Here is a 21,378-nt window from a genome sequence, read left to right as displayed (position 1 = left end):
TCACAAAACAGAACCAAAGAACCTCAAAGCTAGATGGGACCTCAAGAGGTTATCATCTAGCTGAGCATCTTTATTTTACAAATGAGGGACCTGAAGCCCCAAGATGGAAAGTGACTTGCCCAAAGTCATCTAGATAGTTAATGCCAGTGTGGGAATGAATAAATGAAAAAACATTTATTCTGGATTTCATGTGTCAGGCACAATGTCAAGCACTAGAGATATAAAATGCAAGCAAGTAAGACGATCTCTACTTTAAGGAGCTTATATTCTAATAAGGAAGACTATATAGTCATATATATGTGTGTATACATATATATATACACATAAGGGAGTGTGGTCAGTGGGAAGTGTAGGGATAGAAGAGTCAGAGTGAACAGTATTAGAATCATAAGGCAATTGATTGACATGGATTTTATAGGCATAGTCATATTGATTTACCATAATCAGAGACAGGGTTTGAAATAGAAGGAATACATGTAGCAAGGAGAGATCATGGTGGGTCAGAGAGCAGAAAAGTAAAATGTTCACCAGAGCTTAGAGTCACTCACAGGAGTGACTCTAGAACTCTATGGAGGCAAGTCTGGATAACAAGTTGCATAGCTTTTACATGAATGATTAATAGGAATTAGAACGGGAAGATGTGTTGATTTTAAAACTGTACCTGTGGGGGCAGCTAGGTGGCTCTGTGGATGAAGAGTCAGGCTTGGAGACAGTTCAAGTTTAGCCTCAGACACTTCCCAGCTGTGTGACCCTGGGCAAGTCACTTAACTCCCATTGCCTAGCCCCTTACCACTCTTCTTCCTTGGAACTGATATTCAGTATTGATTCTAAGACAGAAGGTAAGGATTTCAAAAAAAACTATATTTGTGATTAGGATGTGGATGGTGAAGGTAAGAATCATTCTCAGGGAGTTGTGTATCTGTGTAGAAATGAATAGGAGGAGCATAAGACTGGGAATCAGCACATCTTCCAATTCTAGTTCCTACCAATCATTCATGTCAATGCTATGCCACTTGTTATCCAGGCTCCACCTCCACTCCATATAAAAGACAAAATTCTCCTACAGCCTCTTCCCCTTGTGGCTACTTTCTTTGACCTGTGCTTTTTTTTAAGCCATTATCTTCTGTCTTGGAATACAATAACTGATGTGTTAGTAGAAAGACAATTTGTTCATTTTACTTCCATTTTGTGTATATTATCCAGGTATTATATTTGTGATAAATATACTTTCTCACAAATAATTCATTACAGATGTCTCTAGCTTATTGAAAACAAAATTTGGCATGCTGCTTTAATGTTACTTAATAAATAATTCTAAGGAAGTAAATAATCAAAATTGATTGCTTGAAAATTGCTTCTGCCCAAATAACTTAACACCACAAAGTTACAAATTTTGCAACTGACAAACGATAAGCAGAACAACGCTCTACATGTCTTGCAATAGTTTAAAACTCATTTTATCTCCCAAAATTATATTTAGCAATAAGCCAAAGTTTTCCCAGTATTCTGCTTTTTTTAATGCATCAAGCCATCTTCCTTATTTCATCATGCATGATATGGAGGTGAGCTAGGGTTCTCAAAGCAAGTTCTAACAACATAGAAAGGTTCTGGGTACAGGCACAGCAAAAGGCTATATATCTGTTTTCTGAGGACTATTCCAGCTACATGCAGAATAGCCTCATCAGTAAGCCAGTTGCAGGATAATGAACTTTTTTCAGCCACAACAACTCATGAAGACCCAGAGGGAATATCCATGGTGTGGGAGTAAAATCTCAGATGCCCAAATGTAAAAACCAGGCATCCTAAGATCCTAGATGTCTTGTGTCTACATTTGTATCCACATTTCTTCATATGGAATGGTGAACAGCGGGCTGGCCTCAAAGTCAGGAAGATTTCAGTTAAAGTCCCACCTTTCACACTTAAAGGTTGCATGACTGTGGACGAGTCTCTTAACTTCTCAGTGTTCTAGGTAACTCTTTAAATTGCAGAGAAAGCACACTGGTAAAGGGAATTTCCTCACCTGGGAGTTCCCTACAAAAATAATAAATTCACAGTTTCGCTCTCTAACTCTATTTAGACCCAAGAAGGTGAAAGCTGAATGGGACTCTGAGTACAACTCTCATTTTTAAATAACTTGATGAGCTCTTAAGATACCCTTCCAGCTTTAAGCTTTGATTTATGATCTCAACCCTCCTTTTGCAAATGATAAAACTGAGTCCTAGAGTAACAAAAGAACCTGCTTGAGGTCATATTTAAAATTGCCTTCATTCCCTGATGATTATGAATACACTTCAAATAAAAAATGGGACCCACTTGTAACATATTATAGGCTCTGTGAAATTCTAGCCTTTTGATTGCTCAAATTCAATAGTAAGGCTTTTTGTAATTAAATTGACAGTATTAAGGCCCCTCATTTTCCCCTACTGATTCACCCTTAAAGCTTGTTCAGGGAGCAATGAAATAATGTATTTTCCTTTCATGAGTAGCAGGATGGGCAAAGGTACACAAACTTTCAGGCTCGACCAGAGAACTTCCTCATTTTCTTGAAGATTATGCTTCCCTTTAATGGAAATATCATTTGGGGAAAATTCCCAATAGAGTCTAAGACTTTGAGTCAATATGTTCTTTGATCTAACTAATGTTACTTTAGATAATTTATCTACCCTCAAGGCACTCAAGGTTAAAGGATTTTCTCCCCAAGGTAGTTCTAATTAGTCAGCATCCATTGTCTGAAAAGAATAGAGGTTTTTACAAGAAATGTAGTTTCCACATTGCAAAAAAGAGCAGAGAACACAAATCTATACAAAGAAAACACTCTATGCCTGCTGCAAAGGGAAAAAACTGGGATAGGACAAATAGATAACAAGACCTTTTAGCTACCTAGAACCAAGAAGTCATTTGAATCAATTATTTTACATAAAGATAATGATAACTAGAGAAGAAGATGGGCACTAAGGATTTATTCTCTAAAGATAAATACTAGGGAAGAAGTGGTAAAAAGTATTTCAGGTTTTCAGCTAATGAATGCTATAGGTATTCTGATTAAAGAGTAGCTTAAAAAACTGCTGACATTTTTCTAAAGAGAGTACAAAAAAACATGGAGCTCAAGACTTTAAGGACCTTCCAAAAGGCAAAGACAAACTATGATGGAGATGGTAAAAGGATGGGATTAAAAAGAAATAGGTAAGTACTGAGTAAAGTAAAAAGAAGAGAAAATATGAAATAATAAATAATATTTAAAATAGGACTAAATGATTTAAATTTAAGCCAAATGTTTTTTTTCCAACAAGAAGCAAAGAGATTTGGTTATAATCAAGTTATGGATGATTTATCCTACTTATTTAGAAGTGCTTTTGTTTACTTCTCATTCAATTTAAAATCTTTGCATTCCCTTTTTATATCATTACTTAATAGATATTATCTTACTTTCCCATAATAAGAATTGACTTCCTGGTGAGTACACACTTTTAAAAAAAACAATAAAAAGACTTTTCCCTGTGATCTGGAGCTAGTGATTTTTCTTAGTGGCCTTGGAAATTATCAAAACAATTATTCAAAAAGGACCAATTTCTCTCTACCAGAGTCAGAGCATAATAAGCTAATAAGACTCCAGGTGTGAGCACATTGGACAGCTCCCATGACAAGAAACCATAGGGTTTAACTGAAATCTTAAAGCACTAGATTAAAGAAAAACATCAACCTGCAAACATGGGAATTTGGGTTAGCTGTTAAGTAGAACTTTTCCTGTCCAAAGCAAAAGCATGAACAATATGACTTCTTAATGATTTTTTCCAGTCGTGGGATTCCATGAATCCAAATCTTATCATCATAATATTCTGTATTAACAGCGTAAAGCAGATGGCTACAACAGAAAAGAGTAATGGAGATGAGTTTCTGTGCTGAATGCCAAGGCTTGCTTCAGGGAGGAAAAATGTAATATAGTCAATTATCAATTCTCTCTGTGAGATGAAAGCAGGAAATATAAAGATGATCCAAAAATCATTCTTGTTTGGCCTTGGAATTTATTTTTTCAGCACACTTTCCATTTTAATTATTTCCTCCATGAGCCCCTATTAAAACTGGCATGTTCTCACATAATAATAAAAATTCTTAAGACTGAAAGAAGTTGATTTGTGTAGCGCTTTAATTTTGCAAAGTGTCTAAGAGACATTATCTCATTTGAGCATTACCATAAACGCCATAAGGTAGGTGATATTTTATCACTCCCATTTTATAGATGAGAAACTACTAATAGAAGATAGAAGACCAGAAGCTGACACAGAGAAACCAACCTCAGGTTAATTTTTAAACACTGTGAATTAGCTCATAAAGTAGATAATCCATGTGTGAAAAGTCTATACTGCTATGAATAAAAACTATTTAAAATCAATATGAAATAATAGCTACTTACTAAATAAAACATATGAACAAGGACAAAATAAAGATCAACTGGAACCTTAAGGATAATCTAGTGCAACCTCCTTCCCCATTTTACAGCTGAGGAAACTGAGATCCAAGAGAGTTAGGTATCTCCCTCAAGGTCATTTTGTTAACTACTGGCAGAGCTGGAATCAAGTCTCCAGTATTCATTCTAGTTCACCACATTGCCATTATATAGACAAAAAATAAGTTGCACTAGAAAATATTTTTAAGAAACATGAAATTATCAAGAGAAAGGAAAAATTATATAAACATATTGCAGATAATCTTTTTAATTGTCCTAAAATTAATTTAATTCATTATCATTATAAACACTGCCAACATCAACTGAAAATTAAAAAAAAAAAAGGTTAGAGGAAGGGATAATGGAAACATAATAGAAACAGTAGGCTCAGAACAAAGACAAACCTGGTCCAAGCCTCAGTGCTAATATTTACTACCTGTGTGACCTTGGAGAAGTCACTTTCTACCTCAGAGGCTCAGTTTCCTCACCTGTGTTGCAGAGATGATAATACTTGCATGTCTGACCTTGAGAAGCAGCGTGGCATAGGAGATCGAGGTCTAATCTTGAGGTCAGATGGCCAGAGTTGAAATTCTGCTTCTGACACATACTTACTACACAACCCAGCAAGTCATATAAATTCTCAATACCCTGGGTAACTCTTAAGATTATAAACCTTGGCATTGGTTTTTGTTGTTGGTCATTTCAGTTGTTCCCAACTCTTTGTGACTTCATTTGGAGTTTTCGTGGCTGAGATACTAGAGTGATTTGCCATGTGCTTCTCTAGCTCATCATACAGATGAAGAAAGTTAGCCTAACAAGGGTTAAGTGACTTGCCCAGGGTCATATAGCTTGGGCATTGGTAGAAGGAATTTACATTTTAGGAATTCCCTATATTGATAAAATCACAAGACTGAGGAAAGTGATTTTATGCCCAGAAGTGCAGTTACTATTTTTCTTTACCTCCCCAAGTTTGCACCAGCATGTATAAGAACCAACATCTACTCTTATTTACTATCTTCATTTTGACAAAAGTAAAACAAAAGGGCGTTAAATCTTTGTCATATAAAACTTAAAGGGAAAGTGTTTGTATCATATGAGATAGAATGTCAAAGATCAAATAGGTGGGGTGGAGCTATTCTACTGATTTGTTCCATCCCAGCAGGAAATCAGCTATCTTGATTCCTTCCAAAAGGCATCATAAAGAGGACTCCATGGATCTGGAAGGATTAAACTTTCCAGTCCTCTCTGATTTGGCTTCCTTCCCACAGGGTCAGGCACAAACAAGAAATGAAACAAAACTCTGCTCAGAAAAAAAATCAAGTAGGGAATGACTGATTAGGCAGGAGGAATAGTAAAGGGAATTACATAACATCATTTTCTCTCTCTGAAAGGATGAAAATGACTGGCAAAATAGCTAGTTGAAATTCAGTTATGTATGGACAAAATATGGAAAAGCAAGTGAATGAGAATATAATTCAGGATAGAGCATCAATATACAAAAAATCCAAAACCCTAATGATAGAGCATCAAAATTTGAGGAGGGAGGTATAGCTAAGGTCCGCACTCAATGGATACAGTGCCAGGTCTACAGTCAGGAGAACGTCGGTTCAAATAGAACCTCAGATACTTCCTAGCTGTATGACCCTGGGCAAGTTACTTAACCCTGTTTGCCTAGGTCTTGCCCTTCTGTCTTGGAGTTGTTGCTAAGACAGAAGATAAGGATTTTTTCTAATTAAAGGAGGAGGTACGTAGACCAGCATGGCAAAGTAGACCAAGGAATGGTCACACAGTCAAGAAAACTCAACTTTGATTCTTGCTTCTCACACATTTAATCTATTTTATAAGAAGCAAATCACAACCTCTTAGTTCCAAGCAGCAAAGATTATGTTGTTCATGAGCCACTGATCAGCATCAGAGAAGGGCACTTCTATGTCAGCTGGGCTCTATATGGATTAAATTGCATTTTAATTATTGCCTTATTGTATAGAGCACAACTGATCAGCTAGCTGGACAATATAAGGAAAACAATCTGGGTGCCCAAAGTAAACTTCGTCTTTCCTATGTAAGTCCAAAGACCACAATGGAAAGTGGCCCTAATACCTGATGGGTTGATGTTCCAAAAAATCAAGGACATTTGAGTGGAGAATAACCAACCTTGGCCATGTCTACATAATAAGAGTGGAGGGTTGCTGAGAAGTTCAGAAATCTAGGTTAAAACATTGGCAACAATCAGGCAAAAGAAATGTCCTCCACTCACCATTTCTAGTAATCTAGGTAACTGCTCTGCAACAGCCTAGCTCATTAGGCTATTGAGACAAGTCTTTGGGAAAATCAGAACATAGAACCATTGATGAAAACCTGGAAAGGAAACTTTGAGGTCATCCAGTTTAACCCCCTAGTTTTACAAATGAAGAAAATGAGACACAGATAGCAAGTCATTTGCCTGTGTTCACACAGTCATAAGTTTCCAAGACAAGAATGAAACCCAAGTCTTCCTGAAGACCAGTAACACCCCCTGTTGAAGGCATGCATGAGTTAAACTTTGATGCCCCTTTCATTCTAGGGCTGTAAGGAGAGAGCCCTCATTATCCTGCTGTGTTTTTGCTCTGAAATGGGATATGGTGGGCGACAGCAAAGAAATCAGTGGCCAAACGAGAAGAATTTTTAAGTGGACATAGAAGATTTTCATGCTGTCTATTAAGGAGAATTCCACAATTTGTCACTTAAAAAAAAAAGAATGAAAGTGTTAAAAGTAAAAGACTTCATAGGATTATGGATTTCTAACTAGAATGGATTCTACAGGTCATCTAGTGCAATTCCCTTGTTTTGCAGATGAGGAAAGTGAGGCTGAGATGGGTTAAGGTGCACTGTCCGAGGCAGCGAGATAGCACAGTGGATGGAGTGCTAGACGTGCAGTTGGAAAGGCCTGAGTTCAAATCTTGCATCAGAAACTTCCTAGTTGTGTGACCATGGGCATATCACTCCACCCCAACTTCCTAGCCACTACCATTCTTCAGTCTTAGAGTCAATTTTATTGATACTTGGTACTTAGTTAGCTGATATCGACTTTAAGACAGAGGGGGTAAGGGTTTTTTAAATGCATTTCCCAAGGTTATACATCTAGTAAGTGGCAAACTCAGGTCTTTATAACTCTAAATCCAATACACATTCCAGTACACACACTCTATTGTGGCAGGATTTTACATTTTTTCCACTCTGTTAATCTCTGAAAGCAGCTACTTATTCCCTGTCTCCCCCTGCTCAAGAGGATGATGGTCAACACCCTGGAAGCATCCTTTCCTTCTTTGTATTTGGCAGTCACCCCTCAGAAGGGGGTCCAGGAACACTCCTTCTGCTTCCAAAGGGTTAATATCGTTCCCTAACAGCCTTTCCAAATGCACTATCCCAGCATGGTGACCACAGGCCTCACGGGACAGACGTCCTCTTTCATCCATCCCCCCTGAGGGAGTCAACTTCATTATCTGTAACTAAATACATGAAGACCAGTTGCAGTCTAAATAAGCGGCACTTACTTATGTCCATTTAAAGCTGCATGGTGCAAAGCAGTGTAACCCGAACTGTCTGTGCAGTTCACATTGGGGCCTCGCCAGATGCTGCGAACAAAGCAGAGGGGCAGAGTTAGCCAGTGAGCAGGACCGTCCGCCGCGCGCGTGGACAACATCAGAAATCAACAACCAAGAAGAAGCCAGGGATCCCCAGGAGCCAGCAGTGCGATGCATATGGAGATGCCGGCCATGTGGAAGATGATTGACATACATTTCTAATGGCTCATCTCAGAGCAACACTCCATTTCACTGAAGGGGACGGGATGTCTTAGGAAAACTCTGAGACAACAAGGACTCAGTACAGGGCTGGGTAACACAGTCAGCGCTTAATAAATGCTTGCTGTCTAGAGAAGATATAAACGTTAACATGCATCATAGGAACTTGTCGATGACTTTCTACTGTGATCATCTATGTAAAGTGTTTTGCAAAACATCAAGTGCCACATAAATGTCAACTGTGGTTTTTTAAAATCTTTTAGGAACATTTAGCATCCTGCTACCCCATTCAGTAAATCAGAGTGAGTGCCTCCCTTTTCAGGTCACCAGATGAGAAGCACAGGAACATACACATCAGTTATGAAGCATCCCAGAGTCATCATGAGAATTTGGCACTTCTCGGGGTTCCAAGGCCACTGAAGATTCCCAGGTACATCTTATATTGTATGTGGCAGAGTACACATTTCCACTTCCTGCAAACACTAGGGGAAAGTTCCAACAACTTTCTAAATAATGTTGATTGTACTCAGACAGTCACAGAATTTCTTATCTGGAAAAAATCTCAGTGTCTGTCTTATCCAATCCATAATCAAAAAAGAATATCTTCTACGGCACATTTTGTAATTGATTATCTCATTTTTGCTTTAAGACCTCCAATTAGAGGAGGGAAACCCACTGCCAGCCAAGATAACCCCGAGTCCCATACCACTTCAACCATCGTTCTCATTATTCCAATCCCAGTAGTTGGCATTCAACTCAAACTGCTCTCTCCATAATTACAAGTCATTACTTTTTTACCCAATGATTTCTTAATTGCCAAATAGGATGATCTTGCAGGCTTCATCATTCTCAAATTATCTTTTGCATTTGATATTGTTGACCACTTTTTCCTCCCACGTACTCTAATCAATTACAGTGGCTTCCTGTTGCCTATATGATCAAATATAAATATCAATATTTAGTTTTCAGATTCTATACAACCTGACCTCAATCTCTTTTGCTAACCTTACCATTTATTTTACATTCCTACTTTGTGACCCAGTCAGACTGGCCTTCTGGTGATACCTCACACAATACCCCATGTCCTGTCTTTCCCCATATTCAGAACATACTCCCTCCTCATCTCTACCTCAGAGTCTCTCTCTTGCTTTAAGAAGCAGTTCAAGAACTAACTTCTGCGCAAAGGCATTCCTAATCCTCCCAGAATGGTAGTACTCTCCCTCTCTAACAAAGTTAATTACTTTGTATATATTTCTCTCCCTTTAAATGTACTTATTTTCTGACCCACTAAAATATAAATTCCTTGTGTTTGGGGATTATTTTGATTTTTTTTCTATTTGTATTATAAAATCACAGTTTCGTTATTAAGAGCATAGTAGGTGCTTAACTAATGCTTGTCGACTAACTGGGAACTATGTGCCCTGCCAGTACTTCCCACCACCCCAGAGGTTTAGGATCTGTCCTGTTGCTTTGTGAACTGAATGAACCCTAAGGATGTAGTGGATTTTCCATCTGCTGTGAAGCCAAACATTTTTATGTGCTGTCTCCACTGATTAAAATGGAAGCAACTTAAAAGAAGGGGCTAATTTTTGTATTTGTACCTCTAGCACTTAGTACATATTACTTAATATTTCTCCATTATACATTTATAGCTCTGATTATTAAGATGTTTTTCCTTATGTAACTCACCTTTTTGAAGCTTCATACACCCACTATACTCAAATCAAGCCCAATTTGCACCTTTGCAGTTTTCACTCACTGCCTCCATATATATATATATATATATACATATATATATATATATATATTATGTATAGACATAAATTGAATAATATCTTTTTATGCAGAGGCATTCAGGACAGCTGATTGAGTTCTGCATTTTGGTACCATACAGGACAAAGGTAACCCCTCTTCTACATGACAGTCTTTTAAGTACTAGAAAGAACTATAATGCCTCATCAGCCTCCTGAGTCTTCTCTTATCCAGCTTAAACATCCCTGGTTTTTATTATTTCCTACAGGGTTTGTATAATTATACAAATGCATTATCTTTATTTTTTTAAACCCTTGTGTTCCATCTTAGAATTAATTCTATACATTTGTTCCAAGAGAAGCAGTAAGGACTAGGCAATTTGGATTAAGTGACTTACCCATAATTATATACTTATGAAGAGTCTGCGGACAAATTTGAAGCTAGGACCTCCATCTCTAGACCTAGATCTCTCTTTTTTTTCTTTTTTTTCTTTAGAATATTTTTCCATGGTTACATGATTCATACTCCCTCCATTTGTTTCTTCCATCCCAGAGTTGACAAGCAGTTTCATCGGGTATCATATATTCAAACCTATTTCCATGTTATTCATATTTGCAAGAGAGTGATCTTTTAACATGGAAACCCTAATCATATCCCTATCAAACTACTATGTTTTTCTTTTGTGTTTCTATTCCTACAGTTCTTTCTCTAGATATAGATAGTGTACTTTCTCAGAAGTTCCTCTGGATTGCCCTGGATCATTGCACTGCTGCTAGTAGAGTAGTCCATTACATTTGATTGTGCCATAACGTATCAGTCTCTGTGTACAATTTCTCCTGGTTCTGCTCCTTTCACTTTGCATCAATTACTGGAGGTCTTTCTAGTTCACATGGAATTCCTCCAGTTCATTATTCCTTTCAGTACAATAATATTCCATCACCACCAGATACCATGATTTATTCAGCCATTCCCCAATCAATGGACACCCCCTCATTTTCCAAATTTTTGCCACCACAAAGAGCGCGGCTATAAATATTTTTATACAAGTCTTTTTTCTTATTATCTCTTTAGGGTACAAACCCAGCAGTGGTATGGCTGGGTCAAAGGGTAGGTATTCTTTTAAAGCCCATTGCGCATAGTTCCAAATTGCCTTCCAGGATGGCTGAACCAATTCACAACCCCACCAGCAGTGTATTAGTGCCCCAATTTTGCCACATCCCCTCCAATATTTATCATTTTCCTTTGCTGCCATATTGGTCAGTCTGCTAGGTATAAGGTAGTACTTCAGAGTTGCTTTAATTTGTATTTCTTGAAACAGGAGGAATTTAGAACACTTTTTCATGTGCTTATTGACATTTTTGATTTTATCATATGAAAACTGCCTACTCATGTCCCTTGACCATCTTTAAATTGGGAAATGTCTTGAATTTTTGTAAATTTGACTTAGTTCCTTACATATTTGGGAAATTAAACCTTTGTCAGAGAGTTTTGTTATGAAAATGTTCTCCCAGTTTGTTGTTTTCCCTCTAATTTTGGTTGCATTCGTTTTGTTTGTACAAAAACCTTTTTTAATTTGACATAGTCAAAGTCATTTATTTTATATTTTTCAATGTTTATCTCTTGCTTGGTCTTAAATCCCTTCCTTTCCCACAGATCTGATGAGTATACTATTCTATGTTCATCTAATTTATTTATGATTTCACCATTTATTTTTAAGCCACTCACCCCCATCCTTCACATTTTTTTCATTATTTCTCGTAATATCCTTGATCTTTTGTTCTTCCAGATGAACTTTGTTATAATTTTTTCTAATTCTATAAAAAAGTTTTTTGGTAGTTTGATAGGTATCACTCTGAATAAGTAGATTAATTTGAGTAGGATTGTCATTTTTATTATATTAACTCATCCTACCATGGAACAATTAATATTTTTCTAATTATTTAGATCTAGTGTTAATTGTGTGGAAAGTGTATTATAGTTGTGTTCATACCTGTGTTTGTCTTGGCAGATAGATTCCTAAATATTTTATATATTGTTTAGAGTGATTTTAAATGGAGTTTCTCTAACTCCTGCTGTTGAGTTTTGTTGGAAATATACAGAAATGCTGATGATTTATGTGGATTTATCTTGTACCTTGCAACTTTGCTAAAGTTTTTAATTATTTCCACTAACCTTTTAGTTGATTTTCTGGGATTCTTTGAGTATACCATCATATCATCTGCAAAATAGTTTAGTTTCCTTGTTGCCTACTTTAATCCATTCAATTTCTTTTTCTTCTCTAATTGCTACTGCTAGCATTTCTAATACAATGTTAAATAATAGAAGTGATAATAATGGGCATCCTTGCTTCACTCTTGATCTTATTGGGAATGCTTCTAACTTGTTCCCATTGCAGATGATACTTACTGACGGTTTTTAATATATACTGTTTATTATTTTGAGGAATGCCCTTCTTTTCCTATGTTTTCTAGTGTTTTCAATAGAAATGACTATTGTGTTTTGTCAAAGACTTTTTCTGTATCTATTGAAATAATTATGTGATTTCTGTTGGTTTGATTATTGATATGGTCAATTATGTGGATGGTTTTCCTAATATTAAACCATCCTTGCATTCTTGGCATAAATCCCTATTGATCACAGTGAATAATTCTTGTGATAACTTGCTGGAGTCTTTTTGCTAGTATTCTATTTAAGATTCTTGCATCTATGTTCATTAAAGAGATTGATCTGAAGTTTTCTTTCTCTGTTTTTGGTCTGCCTGGCTCTGGAATCAGTACCATATTTGTGTCATAAAAGGAATTTGATAAAACTTTCTTTGCTTATTTTGTCAAATAATTTGTTTAGGATTATTTGTTCTTTAAGTGTTTGATAGAATTCACTTGTGAATCTATCTGGTCCTGGAGATTTTTTCTTAGGAAGTTCCTTGATGGCTTGTTCGATTTATTTTTCTGATATGGGATTATTTAAGTATTCTATTTCCTCTTTTGTTAATCTAGGCAATTGGTTATATATAGTGCATTTTCTCAGATTCAACTCAAAAGAAAAGTTGGTGATGCAGTTTGGAATTCCATGAAGATTATTACTAAAGACTTCCTTTTCTCCATTCCTTCCTCTCCTCCTTCCTTCTTTCCCCTTTAAGAGAAACTTAACTTACTACTATTCACATCAAATATCTCTTATAGATTCTATTATGCAAGATATTTAATACAAATATATCAGACCAAGAGTCACTCCCTATTGGATAAGCATCAAAGGATATAAACAATTGTCCAAAAAAATAATTACAAACTACAACAACCATATTAGAGGCTACTCTAAATCGCTAATAGGGAATGTAAAGGAATCAGTTCAAAAGAAATCAGAAGTTTCACTTCATTACCAATGAGTTGGAAAAGATGACTGATAAATTATAAGTGTACTGATTTGAAGAAGTTCCATAAAAAGCAGGTACACTAATTTGTTGGTGGAGCTATGAGTTGGTCCAACAACTCAAGGCAAAGGTTTAGGAGCAACTCTCCTCCAAAATGAGAAAATTATAATACCCTTTGATACAGACCTCCCACTATTAGGAATATTAATTTCCAAAGGAGGTCAAAGACCCAAAGAAAAATCCCACATCAAAATATTTGTAGAAATACTTTTAATGTTTTTTTTTAATTGAAAACAAGGGGGCAGCTGGGTAGCTCAGTGGATTGAGAGTCAGGCCTAGAGACGAGAGGTCCTAGGTTAAAATCCGGCCTCAGACACTTCCCACTTGTGTGACCCTGGGCGAGTCATTTGACCCCCCATTGCCCACCCTTACCCCTCTTCCACCTATGAGCCAATACACAGAAGTTAAGGATTTTAAAAAAAATTGAAAACAATATTTCAATTAGAAATCAGTTAACCATATTTTGGTATGTAATGGTATTATATCATTAAACTTAACTCATAACAAATATGTAGATTCAAAGAATTATGGAAAGACTTATTTGAACCTCCCAAAAAGCAATAAAACAGTTTTAAATTTTAAGGAAAATTCATTGAGTAGGAGGAAATGTCCACATTTCCTGATCCCATAATCAAGTGGGGAGAAAAGTGGCATATAAATTTCATTCGTCCCCATTATCTCTTTCTTGTTGTTGGTATAAGAACAGATAGTAGATATTCTCCATGTACAAGTCTTTTCTATACAAGAGGGCTATGAATGCATCTCTTTAAAAGAATGTATCCCAGGATAAAAAACTTAAGTGTGAATGTTTTATGCATAAGCCATAAAAATCCACATTTAAAACACTGTAAGTGGCTTGACTAAGAGACTAACAGTTCAATCAAAAGCTTAAGTAAATCTCAGAGTAGAATAAGTCAGGATGGGAAAGGACTTAAGTGATCACCTCCACCAACCTCTACCTGAATGAGAAATCTCTCTCTGAAATATATTACAAATGATCATGTAGCTTTTGCTTGGAAGATTTCTAGTGAAAGGAGTGCACCACATCCCAAAGCCGCCCATTGTTGCTTTTGGACAGTTCTAGTCATTGGAACATTTTTCCTTATGCCAAGCCTAAATTTTCTTTTCTGTAATTTCCACTCATTTAGACCGTCTTATCCTTTGAGATGATGATGATTATGAAAGCTTGCTACTTTTGGTGGCGGCAGCACTTACGTAGCACTTTATGATTTACAAAGAACTTTACAACTATCTCACTTTGTCTTCCCAACAACCCAGAGAGTTATTATCCCTATTTTGCAGATAAGGAATTTGAGGCAGAGATTAAGTAACTTGCCCAGGGTCCAGCTAGGAAGTGTCTGAGTTCAGATTTGTCTTCCAACTCTAAGTCCAATATTCTATCTACAAAACCATTTAGCTTCTCCTATAGCCAAGTAGAATAGTCCCAATGCTTCTTGTATATCTCAAGTCTGTGGCTAGTTGAAGATGGAGATACTCTGTTATTTGCCTTCCTCTAAGTTCTCCTACTCCAAGAAGGATGCTTGTGCAGACACGTTCCTCAAGTTTGAATACAGCACACTATGATCTACCTATCATGAAATCTCAGTTTACCAGAATTGTTTCTGAACTTTTAGTAGGAACAAGCAAAAGGCAAAAACATTGGTTCATCCATTAGGCGTTGGGTGCAAAGGCATGGCCTGTTTTCTGTGATGCTGTAACCTTGCAGGTTTCCAATATGGAAAGCAAGAGCAGGGATACAGAGCTATCAAGATCAGGGAGAAGATTGAGAGGGCCAGGATTCATTCCAATATGTTAAGACTTTCAAAGATGGTGACAAGATCTTTATTCTGAGGGATTCCAGTGGGACTACAGAGCACTTGGATGAGCTCAACTCCATTTGAATCCCTGACCCCTTAGATGTTTGCTTGAACCTCAACACCATGCCTGCTTCTTCTGACACATTATCAACTAGTCCATTTGGGAAATGAACCTGTCTTCTGTTCCTGCCTTCCCACACTTGCTACTTGTTGATAATTGACTCTGACTCAAAAAACTCTTCTAATTATTATTGCACTAAGAATTCAGTAGAATTATGCCCCTCACCACAACCCATACACGCATATTCCAAAGAAAAATAAGCATGGCCTCTGGAAGATGCCTTCCCTGGGCCTAAACTCAGATGAGTTCAGGATGGGGGAGAGGGGTGGGGAATGAAAGGAAAGGTGGAGGCATACACATGGTCCCAGTACGTGCAATCCAATGTCTTATTCATTTTATACCCAAAATCAAAGTGTCCATACATATGTATACATATATGTGATTAATAATATTATTATGTCCATAAAACTAATAACTAGTATCATTAAAGTAATTTTTATTAGTTAACATTTATAATAGCACTTTAAGGTTTGAAAAGTCCCTTACAAAGATGTTATTTTAACAACACAATAACTCTTGGAGCTAGGCATTATTTTTATCCCTCATTTATATATGAAAAAAAGTGAGACAGGCAGAGAGGTTGAATGAACTTATCCAGGGTCACATAACTCAACTAGAACTCAAGTCCAACATCCAGCTAAGAAATTCTTTCACTTAATTCTCTTAATTTAAATCCTCAAAAAATTTGCACCGCCCCCCCCAAACGAAGTAATTAGTCAAAAGTCATGCAGATAGCAAGAGGCATAAGCAGGATTCAAACCCCAAGTGACTTCTTCAGACTCATACTGCTGTGGAGTGAGAAATTGTGTCCAGAATGATGACCCAGAGTCACTACAAGGCCTTCAGCAGGCAAAGAAATATTAACTCTCCCTAGGCAGTAAGAAACTGTACTATATGTTTAAAATAAATTTTCATCAAAAAAACCACTTTCTTTTTAATTCTGATAATCAGAAAATGTAATAATCAGTATAGTGCTTTCTAAGTATCTCAATTACTCTAACAGTATCAAATACTTACCTTCTGTCTTAGAATTTATACTAAGTATCGGTTCCAAGGCAGAAGAGAAGTAAGAGCTAGGCATTTAGGGTTAAGTGACTTGTCCATGGTCAAACAGCTAGGAGTGTCTGAGGCCAGATTTGAACCTAGGATCCCTGTTTTTGATTCTGGTTCTCTCTCAAGCTGAGCTACCTATGTGCCATCGGGATCCCTACCTCTCCCTAATTCTGAGGTTTCATTAATGAAGAAATTCCACTCAGTGATTTGGCCCATGCCAGCCCATCCTGTACTACACTTCTCCATGACTTCTTGAAAATTTCTTGCAACTTGTTGGAGGCCTTCCTTTCCCTCAATTTCCCAGTATATTCCTTGCCTTTGCCAGCTGACCAACCCATCTTCCTTTCCTATCAGACAATTCCTTGATGACATTCCTTTCCACTGTTCTTTTGATTATATTATGCCTTCTCATACCCAACTACCATGAGACTCTACATCTCCCTTTGAGTAATATTCAATTGTAGGTCTACAAAAGCAGTGCTATTCCACATCTTTCTGTAATACACCACCACCACAATGTTATTATTGAAAAAAGTACCCAAAAAAGTGTGTGTGTGGGTGGGGTGGAAATGGCATATCTTTTATTGCCCAGTTGCACCTAAAAAATAAGCCAAGTTAGAAACATGGCCCCATCTCCTAACACTAAAGGAAAATGTCCACTCTGGTAAGGGTCAATCCAACAAACACAACCAACACCATTGCCACCACCTTTCTTTTTTCTCTCCTCCTCCTCCTCAGACAAAGATTTTGTCCTCTTACATCCTTACAAGGCCCCTCAAAAAATGTAAGGCAAAACTCATCCCACCCCTGTAGCAGTGGGGTGGGAAGTGTAGTCTAACCCATATATGTGAAGAGCCAGAACTGAGTACAGAGGAAGCAGACAGATACTAAAGGAGCAAGAATAAGTTCCAGAAAATAATGAGGAGGGAAATGGTGGCTGACATCAGGTATGACAAACACTGGGTACAGTAGCTTGAGATAAACACATCTATTGTTAGAGAAGGGAGAGTGTTTTTAATGGCCTTAGGCAGCATGTTTATGGACAGGAAGCAAGGAGTTTCTGAGGAACAGAGAAGCTTGTACAACTTTTAACATCACTCTCTCTGGGCTAGTTTTGAAGACAAAGGATTAAGAGAGGTAAATGGAACTGAGGCTCTGGGAGGAAATTGCCATAAACATGTCACCTTCAAATGCTCCCTTTCAGCATGATATGATGCTGGGAAGCTATTCGTTTCCCTCTGAGAATGTTAGAAACTGCAGGGTGCAAAATAATTCAGGGGATATAACAAAACAAATTGATTGGTTCGATTCATAGCCAGTCCAAAATGCTGCTACTCCAAATCAATCAACAAGTGTGTATTGGAAATCCATGAATTCTTAGGTACTGGACATAGCAATCTTTGCCCTCCAGGAGCTTAAAATCGAATGTTTTAAATGAGGTAATGCTTGACTGGTTAAAAAGCATTTCCTTACAACAATACTGTGAGGCAAGTAGTAAACTTACTATTATCTCTATTTTATAAAGTAGCAGGCTGAGTCTCAGCCAGACAAAGTGACAGATCAAGAGTCATAAAATCAGCAAGCAGAAGGATAAAAATCCAAATCCAGGTGTTATGATTGATCATCCACTGCTCTTTCTAATATGCAATAAAATTTCTCAAATAGGCTGGTGACTATGGAGGATAGTGAAACTCAAGGTGTGGTGCCTGCTCTCAAGGAGCTTATATGATCTTGGGGGGAAAATAAAACTAACATACAAGAAGTAGTAATGCTTAAGAAATATTGAGCTAGCAATGGTATGGACAATGGGTTGGACCTTCCTCCCAGGCGCTACATATTTGTGGATCTGAATTGAAGAAGACAAAGGGAATATGAGCAAAGACAACAATTAAATCCAAAGAGAAACATATCTATCAGTTTTGCTTCATGCAACATTGATCTCCTAGTGTCATAAAATCATATATTTGGAGCTTAAAGGGACCTTAGAGGCCATTTAATCCAAATCCCTTTATTTTACAGATAAGGAAAGCAAAGAAAAATCATTCAACTAGTAATTATCTAAGGCAGGATTTGAACTGCAGGTAGATCTTGGGGAGGTAGACCCTTGTGCTTGTACCAGAGGGTATGTGGAGATTCCAAGGGAGTGTTACACTCTCCTCTCATTGGTTATATTAACAGAAAGAGTAAACCAGTAGCAGACAATGAATTGAAAGGACACATCACAAACAAATAGGGACAGATACAGAAAAATAACTATTTGAGGGAAGAAGCATCTTCAGGGAGCACCATAGAAGCATACAGGCATCCTAGTGCCAGAGAAGAATGCCATCTGGGCACTCAAGAAATGATGTCTATTTACCAGGAATTGAGTTGCTCTTTTGTCACCATACAGTCTACATGAATGTCTTATAGCATCATTCTACAAGAGAAGTATCGAACATGCAGCTGCACATGAGCTACAAGACTCCCAAGTGCAGCTCAAATGAAGTTAAAATGTAAACTGAGAGAACTTAACGAAATAAGTAAAAACAATCAAATATAGATGATGTTTATTTGTTGGTTTCTAAGTATGTATGGGCTGCTAGGTGGCATAGTAGAGGGCTTAGACTCAGGAAGACTTGAATTCAAATGAGGCTTCAGACTAGCTGTGTGACCCCTGGCCCTCAGTTTTCTCATCTGTAAAATGGAGTGAAGAAGGAAATGGCAAATCATTCCAGTATCTTTACCAAAAAAAACTTCAAACGATGTCCTAAAGAGTAAGGCATGACTGAAACAACTGAAAAAAAAGGCAACAGGGATCCTTAAGTATGGTTGAATGGCCCCTGTTTCTAATTTGGTTTTGACATCACTGCATCTAGTATTAGAGCCCCATCTCCTGTGTAAGGTCTATAGACTTGTGGGATGAGTCCCCTAAATTTCTGGGGGGATATTTCATACCAACTTAGTAAATACCCTTGTCTAATAGCTAACTGAAGTCTGGACAATTATCCATGAAAGATCTATCCCTTCTGGGGAGCAGTCACCTTATCATAACCCAGTCCATCCAATTCAATGGGAATTATTCCTGCAGTCAGGTCCACCATTATCCACCATGTCATGCTGCTTTGCAATGTTCAGCCTAAATACTGACAGTTTGGACTGAGGTGACCCTAAGTAGTACACTTCTCTCCAGTTTAGCTTAGAGACATCTTTATGACTCAGGTCAACTCCAATCTAAAGGATCTAGTTTGGTTCTTGGATAGAAAAATGCGTATCTATTACAGGATCACCATTTCCCTCCTAATGTTCAAGATTAGTAGGGTAAAATTCTCCCTCCCTTCCCCAAGATAAGGGGTGCATTCATCTGTAAGAATTGAAGATCCTCAAAGCCACAGGGAGCCACTGAAGTATATTGAGTGGGGAGGAAGGTTGATAAGTCAAAATCTCTTCCAGCAATTAACTTCAGCAGCTATGTGGAGGATGGATTGAAATGAGAAGAGGTCTGAGGCAGAAGGAAAAATTAAGTGTCTTTCAAGAGCCTACTTGAGAAATCGAAGGCATGGAGATGTGCCCAGAGTCTTGAGGGGTGGGATTTAAGCCCAGATTTCCTGTTTCAAGGTCCAGTTCCTTCGCTACATCAGGCTGTCTCTCCTTAAAACAAAGAAGTCTAGGTGGAGAAAGGTAGGGGCTGAGAAGAGCTGGCTAAGTGTAAAAGAAAGTTAAGCTGGAGACCCCCACTGAAATCCTCCTCTGATGTCCCACACCATGATAGGGATAAGACACCCTTGATTCTTATAGGTTCTGCCAAAAGGTCAGCTCTGGTAGCTCTTCCCAAGTTGGAAAGGCTTGAAGGAAGAGCCAGGGAAAGGACTGTGCATCTGTTATCAAAGAACTAACTTTGCCAAGTTCGGGTTGACCTCAGGCTTTTCTTGACTAATAAGGAGGGAAATGATATGGTTTCTGCCATCCAAGGGCTTAAAAAATCTTTTAAGGGTGATAAAACAGGTTGACCAAGGTAACCATGGAGTGACAAATTTCAGACCCCGAGCGTCTTTCAAAGACCATCTAATAAGTCATATAGTGGTCATAACTTGCTTAGTAGAGGCAGGACCAATACCGACATAAAGCAATATAGATTTGTGGCTGGAAGGGATCTCAAGGGCAATCTTGTTCAACTCTATCATTCACTGAGGCCCACAAAAGTTAGGCAACTTGTCCAAAGTCACTCAGGTAGTACTGTTACTACCTAACATTATATGGTGCTTTAAAATTTGCAAAAGACTTTACAAATACTATCTCTGTCCTCACAACCCTGGGAAATAGGTGTTATTATTATCCTCCTTTTAGAAATGAGGAACCTGAGATAGTCAAGAGTTTAGCCTGTTCAGAGTCTTACAACCAATAAGTTCCTGAGACTAGATTTGAAATCAGAACCTCCTGACTTCCAGTCCAGCACTCTATTTACCCCACCACATGTATGGTTTTCTGGAAGGAAACTGGGAAAACATCTAATCCAATCCCCTCATTTTATAAAAGGAAAACAGATCTAGAGAAATCAAATGCATTGGCTGAAGTCACAGAAGGATAGTAACAGAAGCTACATTTGGCTTTAAATGGAAGGTTCTATACATTGAAAGCTTAGATTTCTGAATCATTTAAGAGTTATTCTATTAGTGCCTCTTTTTAACACAGGAAGATACAAATTACATAAAACAGCCAAAAAGGGTGGGGGGGCATTGTGGTACAATTCAAAGAACAATGAAATTAGAGACAGAGGGTCTGGATTTTAATCCCAGATTTGCCAGTTATTATGTGACCCTGGACAAGTCTCATTTAATATCTGTGGATCTCCATTTTCTCCTTTGTAAAAGGAGGGGTTTAGTCTATGAAAGCTTTGAAGTTTCTTCTACTTCTTAATCTGTGAAGCTATAAATACCTGATCAAAATCTCTCTGTACTTTTAACCCATTGACTTTGGAACAGATGAACTGAGTCACATAT

The 21,378-nt window shown here is 37.5% G+C and overlaps 1 protein-coding gene across 1 annotated transcript in view; it reads right to left on the bottom strand.

The window, feature by feature from the left end:
- Positions 1-21,378, bottom strand: part of ANKS1B (ankyrin repeat and sterile alpha motif domain containing 1B) — a 1,330,035-nt gene that overhangs the window by 1,173,827 nt on the left and 134,830 nt on the right. Inside the window, exons 2-3 of the mRNA XM_044679159.1 lie at positions 7,978-8,058; positions 6,599-6,650 (exon numbers count right to left, since the gene is read on the bottom strand). Of these exons, the coding sequence (XP_044535094.1) occupies positions 6,599-6,650; positions 7,978-8,058 (133 nt within the window). The remainder of the gene's footprint in view (positions 1-6,598; positions 6,651-7,977; positions 8,059-21,378) is intronic.

This window comes from Gracilinanus agilis, chromosome 5, assembly GCF_016433145.1.
Source record: "Gracilinanus agilis isolate LMUSP501 chromosome 5, AgileGrace, whole genome shotgun sequence".
NCBI lineage: Eukaryota > Metazoa > Chordata > Mammalia > Didelphimorphia > Didelphidae > Gracilinanus > Gracilinanus agilis.
The sequence above is the reverse complement of the archived record's forward strand: the minus strand, read 5'-3'. Positions and strand labels throughout refer to the sequence as shown.